This window comes from Lissotriton helveticus, chromosome 8 (assembly GCF_964261635.1).
Source record: "Lissotriton helveticus chromosome 8, aLisHel1.1, whole genome shotgun sequence".
NCBI lineage: Eukaryota > Metazoa > Chordata > Amphibia > Caudata > Salamandridae > Lissotriton > Lissotriton helveticus.
In genome coordinates this window covers 1,522,810,744-1,522,822,187 of record NC_136069.1, presented here as the reverse complement: position 1 = coordinate 1,522,822,187, position 11,444 = coordinate 1,522,810,744, and the positions used below count along the sequence as shown (strand labels likewise).

The 11,444-nt window shown below is 46.8% G+C and overlaps 1 protein-coding gene across 1 annotated transcript; it reads left to right on the top strand.

The window, feature by feature from the left end:
• Positions 1-3,003: 3,003 nt before the first annotated feature.
• THRSP (thyroid hormone responsive) lies at positions 3,004-4,628 on the top strand. The gene has a single exon (XM_078658498.1). The coding sequence runs from the start codon at positions 3,410-3,412 to the stop codon at positions 3,794-3,796; it is 387 nt and encodes a 128-aa protein (XP_078514624.1). The 5' UTR covers positions 3,004-3,409; the 3' UTR covers positions 3,797-4,628.
• The last annotated feature ends 6,816 nt before the right edge of the window (positions 4,629-11,444 follow it).

The following is an 11,444-nucleotide window of genomic DNA, read 5'->3' as shown; positions in this document are numbered from 1 at the left end:
AAAAGCAGATGTGGCCAGACGCGTGATGGAGAGACCTAAGGACTTGGCCGTAGCCCGGGAGCCCTTAAAACACTACAGCGCACTATCTGCCTTATCGCCAAACAGGCGAGTGCCATCAAAGGGCATGACCATAAGAGAACTTTGTACATCCCCTGAAAAGCCAGTGGACCGCAACTAGACGTGGGGATGGAGGGCCACCGTCGGAGAAATCGCCCTACCCAGTGAGTCTGCGGTGTCCAGACCACAACTGATGGCGAACTTTGCTGCATCTTTCCCCTCAGCAAAAGCTTGGGAAAGCACTGTCCAAGCTTCCTCTGGACACTGAGGCAGCACCTGCGCAACCGTGTCCCACACAGCGTGGAAATAGCAGCCCAAGAGGCATGCGGTGTTCACCGACCGCAGTCTTAAGCTGGCAGATGAACAGTTTCTTGCCAAACTGTTCCAGCTTCTTGGATTCCTTATCCGGCGGAGCGGTAGGGAATGCGCTCTGGGAAGTTGAGGCCTGGATGACCAGGCACTACGGGGTTGGGTGGGTAGACAGAAAAGCAGGGTCACCCGGGGCCGGGTGATGGTGCCTGGCTACGTTCTTATCCACGAGGCTGGTCTAGACCAGGTGCCCATCAAGTTAAGGCCTCATTGAACGTCAGCAGGGGCTCCAAAGTGCTTGCCGCCGGCAGAAGTACTTCAGTGAGGAAATTTGTCTTGAGGGTCACTGTAGGCAGGTCGAGGTCAAGGGCCTCAGCTGCTCTACGGAGCACCACAGTGAATGGAGCCCCCTCCTCCGTGGCCCCAGCAGGAGGAGAAAGAAAACCATGGTCAGAGGCAAGGTCAAGACCACCGGCATCGTCTAGCTCTTCTGTTCATTCCTGTTCCGAACCGCACTGCCGTGCGAGAGGTTCCTCAGACCCCTGCCATTTGTCCCCTTCCTCCACTGCCCGTGGAACAGGCTGCAGCGGTGGGGGAGGGACAGGGGAATACAAATTTCCGAACTGCGCCGGACGGCGTTGGTCCAGCTCCGTGTCCCAATTAAGATCCCAACTAGGGGCAAAATTGTCTGGAAACCAGGGCAAAGGCAGTGGCAGAAAGAACAGAACCCACTGCGGCACCGGGATCGGAGCGGTGGGCGGTGCCGAGGCCACCGGCGGAGGTCCCTGCAGCGCTGGAGCTGCCGGCAAGGGAGGGCCCTCAACGGGGACCGGGGGGTCCGAAGGCGCGCCAGCGGGAGCCCGAGGCCTGAAGAGGAGGTCCTTGGCTGCAAGAAAATCTTGCACCTGGGCAGGAGTCGTCGATGGACCCTGATAGGGTGGGTAGGCTGCGGGACTCACAAGCTCCAAAGGAGCCGCAGGGGTGGTACCCCATTCCCTTCGTCCGCATCCAGAGACCGAGGTCGGAGAGCGGCAACGATTCTTCGACTTCTTCTTATGTCGTCTCTTACCTGATTCCGAGTGTGACGACTTCGACCCCGAAGAGCGATGATGATGGCTCCGCGATCCGTTCCTTGATCGATCCCTGGACCTCGAACGGCGCGGAGACGACTGCCGGGCCTCCAGCAGGTTACGGGACCGCTCCCTTAAGGCCTTTGGACCCATGGCCAGACAGTCGGAACATGACCGGGAGTCATGGTCGCATTCCAGACAGTAGAGACAGACGCCATGGGGGTCAGCCACTGACCCCGCAGGACTTAAACCCAGGCATCCCTACGTGGCACCAGGAGTCAAAGACTCCAAAGGAGAAGACAAAGGGTCTCAAAAGGATAGTCAAAAAGTAACTAGGGTACGTGCTCTAACCGGATCTGTGCTTGCTGATGCGGAAAAAGAAAGAACTAATGTTAGTGCGCATGGGTGGCGCCTAAGTAGTCTCTGCGGCGTCATCTCGGCGCCTACGACGCCAGCGACGGACGCGGAGCCACACAATGCCACCTTCGGACGCGCAAGGGTACAACTTTCTGGATCCAGTCTGACACCTGGAGATATTCTAAGGTAAGGAATCTATCACTAACGTGTTTCTTTCAGATCAGGATAGCTAAGATAGGGCAAACCCACAGCGTGCCACCTCAGAGATAGATCAATACATCATCTGGGTATAGCGAGAAATTGTGGTGGGACCCGTCTAGGGAAACCCCAAAATCTGCTCTCTCTCTCCGGACCCGCGCTGCCAGAGGCTCCATTGCCAGAGCAAAGAGCAATGGTGACAGGGGACACCCCTGCCTGGTCCCTCTATAAATAGGGTAGGAGGCCGAAGCCGCCGTTCCTGTGCGCACTCTGGCGGTGGGCTTCCCATAAATGAGACAGACCCACTGCAACCAGTCCTCAACCAGTTGCATCGCACCCATGACAGCCAATAAAAAGTCCCAGCGTTGGGTGTCAACCGCTTTTTCAAAATCAATCGCCACCACCACTGCCTCAGGATAACCCCGCAACTCCGGGTGAAACATGACATGGTACAGCCTCCCACCCATCCTCCATGTGCTTGCTTCCTTGCATCCTCCAGTCACGCTGCTGTACAGCAGGGCTACAAATCAAAGTCACTGGCTCTCGTAGGTGAGACCGATTGACTTTGTCAATATTTATTATGATTTGCACCATATAACACCTGTGGTTCCCTACCCTGAAAGCACAAATCTGTCTTATGCAAGTAATTAGCATGTCATCTTATGGAAGACAAGCTGTGTCTAAACGAGCTCATATGGTTAATTATTTGCAAAATGGTATTCAAGCAAAAGGGTTAAAAAAAAATAGGTTTTAGAAAGGTTTTACACTGTTAAAAGTTAGCTAAACCACGAGAGCTGAATGCAACACAAGACGCATAAAACGTAAGCACAGTACCTCATGGTGATGGAAAATATATCTCTTGTAATTTTATTCTATTTAGGACTATTCAAATGTTATAGTACTTGTGTTTTTTAACACAAATGATACAGTGAAAAATTAACTTCGAAATCTGGTAAACTCATGTAAGATCTTTTCATTTTTTAATCAAATTATTTTACACTGTCCTTGAATAAAGCATTTATTAAAGTCTGCAAGGGTCACTTTGGGTCGGCTGCAGGGGAGTCATTCATACTGTGAAACAGAAGGAACGTCTCGTTTATTTATTGCCCAACATCAGATCACCTCACCCAGTGAGCAGTGCAATCGAAGAGATGCATTGAGCAAGCTTCAGGCTGGCAGTCGTTATGTAACCCATGGGATTATTTGCCAACTGTGGAAGTAGGTCTGCCCCGGTCAGACTGCCTGCACGATCCAACTTTTGCCACTGTTGCAATTTGTCTGCTCCAACAAAAAAAAAGTCACGCCACCAGCCTCTGGCCCATATAACCCCTGAAATGCCAGCAGATGTCCAGTCGCACTGGGAATCACCAACCTAACAACTGCCCTGCGACTCGAGGAGGCCTCTGCACATTCCAGAGATGCAGCACCCGAAAAACTGCCTCGCCTCCGCCATGGCCAAGTTCTCCGAAGCCGCCTGCAACATGGAGCACGAAGTGATGTTCCCCAGCCTGCTGCTCGACGTCCCACTGGAGCAGCCGCAGGGCGCCGGCTTCTCAGACCTTTACCAGAGCTACATCATGCTGAAGTCCATCCGGATGACGGTGGAAACGGGGCTGATCCCTCTGGACGGCTGGCCGGCCAAGGCCAGCACCACAGACCTGCACCCGGAGCCGGAAGAGAGCCCTGACCTGGAAGTGCTGCTCCAGTCTCACACCCGAGGACTCCTGCACGTTCTGAGCCGCCTGACCAATCAAGCCCGCGCGCTGACCCGGAAGTACAAAGACATGATGGGGATGGCTCACTGACGACAGGTGACGCGTGCACAGCATCGCACCAAAGGTCCACGACTCAACCAAACTTGGAAATGAAGAGGGTCTACAACAAACAGCACAGAATAATCCATTCCACTGTCATCAATGAACCATGAAACGTGCACCCCAAGTGCTGCCAATAAATGCAGATCATTTTAACCCGTACATTTTATGGGGGAAAAGCAGACTCATGTCTTCCTTGGTCCGTGCTGTATCCAAAATTAGGTAAAGTAACAAACTGAATGAAGTTCATAGCAAAACATTTGTATACAAGACCACTGCGCCACATGCTTTAAAGTCTCGTATGTGTAAGACTGCCTTCGTGCTTGTGGGGTTTGAGATGGAAATTATTTCTGTAATTAGGGGTCATTGGCAAGCGTTTTAATGCTTAAATGGCAATGTTACCGCCACAGGGAAGCCCGGATGTACAGTGGATTTATAGTTGCTGCAAAGGATTCTTAATTGCCTGGATTAAAGCTTCCTAAAAAAGAAATGCCACCGCATCGAACAGTAGTTTTGCATTCGCTTAGTCGGACAGGAGTAAAAATCAGAGAGACTTGTAATACAGTACCTCAAGGTAGAGGTCGTGATCTCAATCCGATGGTGAATTCTAATGGTATAGACAGAACACCAAGGAGGACAGACACCATTCACAGCAAAGTAATCCCTTCAAGACCGTTTACTTTTTAGTAAAAAAAAACTAAACCCAAATGCTGGACTGTCAAAGTATTTTTAATCGTGAATAGATTATCTATTGGTATTAGCATTTGTGATGCAAGGAGGTGTCACATGAGAAAGCATCAATGAAATAAACTGTCTTAGTCAATCCTGTTCCCTGATTCTTTCTTTCCCGCCTGTTCACTTATCTGCTGTGTTACTCCATACTGCCCTCATAAAAGAGTCTATCTTCTAGCAAAAAATATTATTTTAAGACCAGTATGCTTTTATCCTACGTTTACCTGTTATGCACAGTAGGGTGACCAACTGGCATGGGTGCGAAGTCAGGACGGTAAGTGTAAACATTTAGGACAAAAATTCAGGACAGAAGTTCAAAATTCAGGACAAAACTTCTGGACAAAAGGTAAGTTTAACAGACACTTTAGAGGAGGTTGTGCAATAGTATAAAAAGTCAGTAAATAGACAACCACTTAAGTACAAGTCAAAATAAGTTTATATTAGGTTGAGACAATTGTGCAGTTCACGGTTTTTCAGGATGCGCGCAGCTTTAAGCAACTGTGCAGGTCTTTTAGTGGTATTTCATATGATAATAATCTATTTATATGGTTATTGTGTTGTGCTATCTGATATTTTGTTTACAATTCATGGTCCTGGGCAGGCATGTTTGGTGAGAAAAGTGGTCGGGAAGATCTGCTCGGATAGACTTTGTTACTCATATCTGAATTCTATTGTGCGATATAAAGTGGCACGCATAGGTGATCTAAAGGGAAGATTGCTGTGATGAACCCACTATAGGGAACACATTATGGGTGTTTCAGCAAGTGTAACTAAAAATATGAAATCTGACTTTGCTAATGGGGGCTTCGCAGTGAGTTGCACTAGCTGATGGAAGTCACAAAGGGGCTTTTCTCTGCAGCTTTCTTAAAGAAGGCCCTGTCGATACACTATTACAAACTTTATTTTTGACGCCTTGCCTATTGCTACAAACACAATATACATCTCAAGCACAGCTCATGGCACAATGATGCTCTCCCTAAAACCTTACACCTAAAACAAAACATGCAAACAATTACTAGTGTAACATTCAAGTAGCAGTTGGGTGCCACTCAAAATGTCATATGCAGGATGTATAGATCCCACACATAAGCACACAGCAAATACCGAATAGTAACACATAAGCAAGGGAGTAGCCAGAAATGTTAAATACCTCTCACTTTGAACTAAAGCTCTTATGGCACCAAGAAAGCAAAGTACATCATCACAACCCTCCCCAGAAGAGCTCTCTTGTTCAAGGATCTAGCCATTCATCCTTCCATCAAACCGCTGATCTCCACTATTTCAAATTTACATTGTCATCTATTCATTCTTTCATCCATCATACAGTCTTTCACCGTTCATTCTGTCCTTTCATCTGTGTGCCCATCCATATCCAAACCATTTCAACCATTTGCACACTGTTCCTTCCATCCATCATTTCACTCATCCATCCACCATCCATCCACCCTTTCACTCCTCCATCCATCACCCATCCACCCTTTTACGCAATCCATCCTTTCACTTATCAATCCACTCTTCCACCAATCCATGCATTCACTCATCCATCCATTTACCCTTTTACCCAAGCCATCCTCACACATCCATGCACTTTTCCACCCCTCCATCCAACCATTTACTCTTTCACCCATCCAGTCATCCTTTCACTTGCTCATCCATCCACCTAGTCACTCATCCGTCCACCCATTCAACCTTTCACTCATCCATCCATGCTTTCTTCCAGCTCTCCACCCTCCCTTTCACTAATGTATGTATTCTCTCCCACATCCATCTTTACATTCTTCTTTTCATTCATCCATGCACCCATTCGCCCATTCATTCTGCCAATCAATCATCCATGCTTTCACTCATCCATCTATTCATCCTTCCTTTCTCTCTCCATTCCCCTTTCACTTAGCCGCCCATCCTTCCATACACCCTTCATCCATCCACACATCCATTTACTCAACCACTCATGAATCCTTCCATTGATCCACTCATTAATCCATCCTTTCACTCATCTATCCATCCTTTTGTCCATCTACCCTCCCTTTCACTCACTCGTCCATCCTTACATCCACACTTTCACTCTTCCATCCATTCACCCTTTCACTTCTCAATTCATCAATCCATCCATCATCTTTCACTCATCCATCCATCCACTGATCCATCCACCCTGTTACCCATCTACCCTTTCACCCATACATCCATTTACCCTCACCCATCCATCCTCTCATTATCCACCACTTCACCCTTTCACTCATCCATTCATCCTTTCACTAACCTATCCAGCCATTTACACATCCCTTCACTTACTCACTCACCCACCTTTACACATTAATTTTAAGCTGAGCCTCTGTCTACTGAGTTACAGACAGAAGAGGCCCATCAAGAACTTCAACCTCGATGTAGTTCCTAAAGCAAGGGGTGGGGTGGGGGTGGGTTCACTATGCCCCTGCACAAAGGCAATCTGAAAATGTGGAAGTCATGCATGATGCACAGTGCCAGGACGTGAGATGACTGTGACATGGGGTTGTTTCCAGGGCTTTGAGTGGGATGAAAACTCTAGGTGTGTCTCCAAGGGGAGTGTCTGATGTAATTAAGGAGCATGTCTGATGTAATTAAGGGCGCAGCTTAAAACAACTAAGCTAAAAATGTGCTGAGCATAAAGTACTGCCATTTTGCGGTTTCTATCATTGCATCCAGTAACATTAGACCTACAACAAGCCATGACTATTGGCTTTGTCAATTGATATTAGCTGCATAAAATAAATAAAAAAGCAGCTACTATGGTTTTGTTGTATATAATATAAAAAATGCTTCAGCTCTGAAATGAAAAGACTGTGTAAGAACTACAACCTCTTCTATTTAACTTCTTTCGCCAGCTTCTATTCATAAACCGGCACGTAGCAGAATGGGCGTTTTTGTACATTTCTTCCATCTAACCCTAACAGAAGGCCCTGTTCTAGACCGCGTCAGGAGGAGGCCACGACATGCTGTTACAGCCCAAACGTGCCCATTGCATTCTGTATGTGGTAATCAGCCAGCATACAGCATGACAATGGGGTTGGTAGGGCTGCTTTTGTGCTCAAGGAGGAGTGCAAGGCAGCCCCATCAGGGAAACTAAGGCGTCTCGCAGGGAAACAGCTCTGCTCCCTGCAAGGTGCAAAGTTATGGACAAAAGGCATCCGCAAAAGGCGTTGTTACAGTCAACGGAAGGGAGGTCCAAATTACGGATGGTCCATGAAATTTACAGACGGTTGGTCACCCTAATGCACAAAGGGTGAACGCAAATTTGTTTATTTAGATGTACCTCTGAGTCACATAATAAAGAATTGATGGATACATGCTTCCATGATACTTCATTACATTACCGTGCATTCCAAAAAACAGCCCTCCCCTTCATTCCCTTGTTCTAACCATTGAAGTCCCCCCATCAGTCTGTGCCTCTACTTCTACTGAAAATCAGGAGAGGCATGAAGGTGTATTCACGACTCATCTATAGAGTCTTCAGGGGCACAGTCCTGCCAAATAATGTCCTGAGCCTCAGCCTGCACTGCGCTAATTTTTTAACTTAAAAGTATTCACGAAAATAATTGTTTGTGTTTTCATGAACACTGCCAGTGTGAGGGTTAGCCTTCTTGGCCTCTCTACCAGGGCTCACGATGAAAAGAGAATGAAGCTGGCTGACCAATGATCTATCTCCATTGTTGTTTAAAAACACAGAGCTTTGTAGGTGGATGTCTGGATTGCACCAGTATACTGTTTAGTTAAACTATGATCCCATCACACCAGTACCATCCATTTTATTTAGGATACTGGGAATGCCTCGTGAAGAATAATATATCCGCTAAAATATGGCTGTCGGGACGCATATCAGTGCACCCTGAAGGAAGTGAGGAGCAGGGGGGCGGGGTTAATACTTCCAGCAATGGGGCAGGACAAGAATTTCCAGAAGTGGAGTACGAGCTATCCCCATAGGCAATATAAGAATAACAAGTGACAACCTGTGCAATTTAAACATATTGGACAAATTTGATATTGTAACAAGCATGTTTTTGTAGATTTGACACTGTTCCTTGGCTACTCACAGTGCTGATTGAGTGCACTGACAACTAAAAACAACTTGTATAAAATTGAATCCAAAGCACATAACACATGTTTTCACAAAGGTATTTCAAGACAACACCCTTTTTGCCAATTCCCCGATTCCTTCTGTGCAGGACAATGTGCTTGTGAAATATTTATAATTGAAAGTCCAGAAATATGCTCCTGCCCCATAAACAACTGAAGGCATAATTTAGTATACCCAATTGGTTGTTGCAAAGTATTCAGGGGTATGGCTGCCCTTACATACAGGTCTCAAAATATTAAGCTTAGTGACAGTGCCTAATTTGAGTCGGTGGTTGCAGTTGGAGCCCACTTGCACTCATTTTTGGGGTCCTGCCCTCATTTTTCCTCATCAAACTTTGCTCCAGAACAAGAGAGAAAAAAACAAAAGACAAAGATGGAAAAATTATGACACAACAAGAAAGCAAAAAAATAAAAAGAACCTGCAAAAGTTAGATAAGGGGGCAGGGAGTGCCTGGTGGTAGATGAAAGTGGCACACAGTAGAATCAAGCCTAGGCAGTGTTGATATTCAGCGCAACTGATATTTGAAATTGCTGGGCACAGGATCCTGAGCAAAACTTTGGGTCCCGGCCTTTACCATTATAAATTAAGGACTGCTTTTTTGGGTTACCACATGTAAAGTTGGGATAGATAGCTGATAAATCATAGGCTTAATTCCTCAAATACCATTCCTTCTTCTGCAGTTGTGTGCCAATGAGTTGGTAATATTACTGCATGTAAATGCACAGCCACACAGCTGTGCTACACAAAAAAATAAAACAATGGTCATTGTTAGCATGCCAAATTGAACAAATCCCATATATGTAAACATAATGAGCCACATTTAGTAGGAATGCACCAGGCGGCTGTCGACGAGTTAGCAGAAAAGTTGATTTGTAGGGAGTATTATGGGCAGAGGTGCCATTCTCAATAGCAGAGGCCTAGCCAACTACAGATACAAAGTTATTTTTAAGAAGATTTGTCCAAGTCCCTGTAGAGATGGACAAGGAAGAGGTCAATTAACAGGCATGCCATTACTCCATTTGAATCCATTCCAGTGCTTAAATCAACCCGTGAGGAAGTCTGCTGCTTTCATGCCACAGCCATACGAGAATCTGTTTTGGTAATCTAAGAGAAGGTTACATTCTTCAATGAATGTAGATGTTTGTCTTGATGCTGAACTTTCACTCTATTTGCCTATAAACAGTTTGTTATCGTCTGGAAGTTAGAAGGGGAACTTGTTGGAAAGCCTCTTTGTTTTACGTAGTTCTTTTGAGAAGAGACTTTTATCCAAGGAGTTGTTGATAGTGCTGCTAGATCTGTCTAGGGTCTCAAGGCGCTAGAGGGGGAGGGGGATGAAGCAGCTACTGATCGAACAGCCAGGTCTTGAGAAGTCTCCTGAAGGTTAGCAGGTCCTGTCCTGGGTCTGTCGCAGGTGGATGGGGAGGGTGTTCCATGTCTTGGCGACAAGGTGAGAGATAGATCTGCCGCCGGTAGTCATTCGGCCTATGCGTGGGACGGTGGAGAGGGCAGCAGAGCTAGTGGTTCAGGGTGTAGAAGGCGAGTCGTTAGTTGAGGTATGCTGGTCCGGCGTTGTGGAGTGCTTTGTGAGCGTGGGTGAGGAGCTTCAAGGTGATCCTCTTGTTGACCGGGAGCCAGTGCAGGTCTCTCAGGTGGGCGGTAATGTGGCGGGGATTCTGTGGATGAGCCAAGCAGAGGCGTTCTGTATGTGTTGGGAATCTTTTACAGAGTTTGGCCAAGGTTCTCACGTAGAGGTCGTTGCCGTAGTCCAGCCTGCTGCTGACGAGGGCTTGGGTGACCATCCTTCTGGTTTCGGTGGGGATCCATCTGGAGAACTTGTGGAGCACGTGGAGGGTGTTGTAGCAGGATGAGGAGACAGAGTTGACTTGCTGGGTCATAGAGAGCATGGAGTCCAGGATGAACCCCAGGTTGCGTGCATGGTTGGTGGGTGTCGAGGCAGCTCCCAACGTGCCCGGCCACCAGGACTCGTCCCATGCGTGGCGGGTGGAGCCGCGGATGAGGACCTCCGTCTTGTCAGAGTTCTGTGTCAGGTTTGAATTAATGCAGGTGTGCCAAGCTCACAGCAAGAGAAAGTCCAGAGGACTTTGACTGTTTTTCCAAGGCATCAGTATTTTCTAACGTACTGCCACTTCAGTTACTGTGGTTAGAGGATCCTTTTACCTGTGAACTCTTCCAGTGGGCCCATCATCACCTTCCCCTGGTCAGATCGCTGGTCTCATGTTTAGGTCTCTTGATCACGGTCTAGTCTTAAGGCCACTGGTCATCTCTACAGCACATGGGACAGGTTCAGCTGAAGCAAGACAAGCATCAGGTAGTTTGGCTTCAGTCGTCTTTCCCTGCTACCTACTCATAATGCTAATGGATAGACCGACAGGACAACTGTGCACTACCTAGCTCCATGGAGTCACGGTCATTCACTTACTAAGATTTAAACGAGAGTCCAAGGTACAACGGAAACTATGATTTTGAATACAACTGAAAGGGTTAAAAACCACTGCACTGCTTCTAGATGAGTTATGTTTTGGCAACCCATGACATAACTCCATGCAGTAGTCTGGAAAAATGAAAATACTCGTATAGTGCTGTGATGTGCTTTTTTTTCAAAATAGTAACACTATTGAAAACAAAGAAATACACTCTTAAAATTAATATCATAGCATCCAATTTATCTTATGAAATGATTGATTGCTTTGGCAAACATGCTTTTTTTTATCCAGTAACACTTTGCAGCTTGGTATTTTCAGATCAAACATACGTCTAAAAATGGCTGTAGGTGTC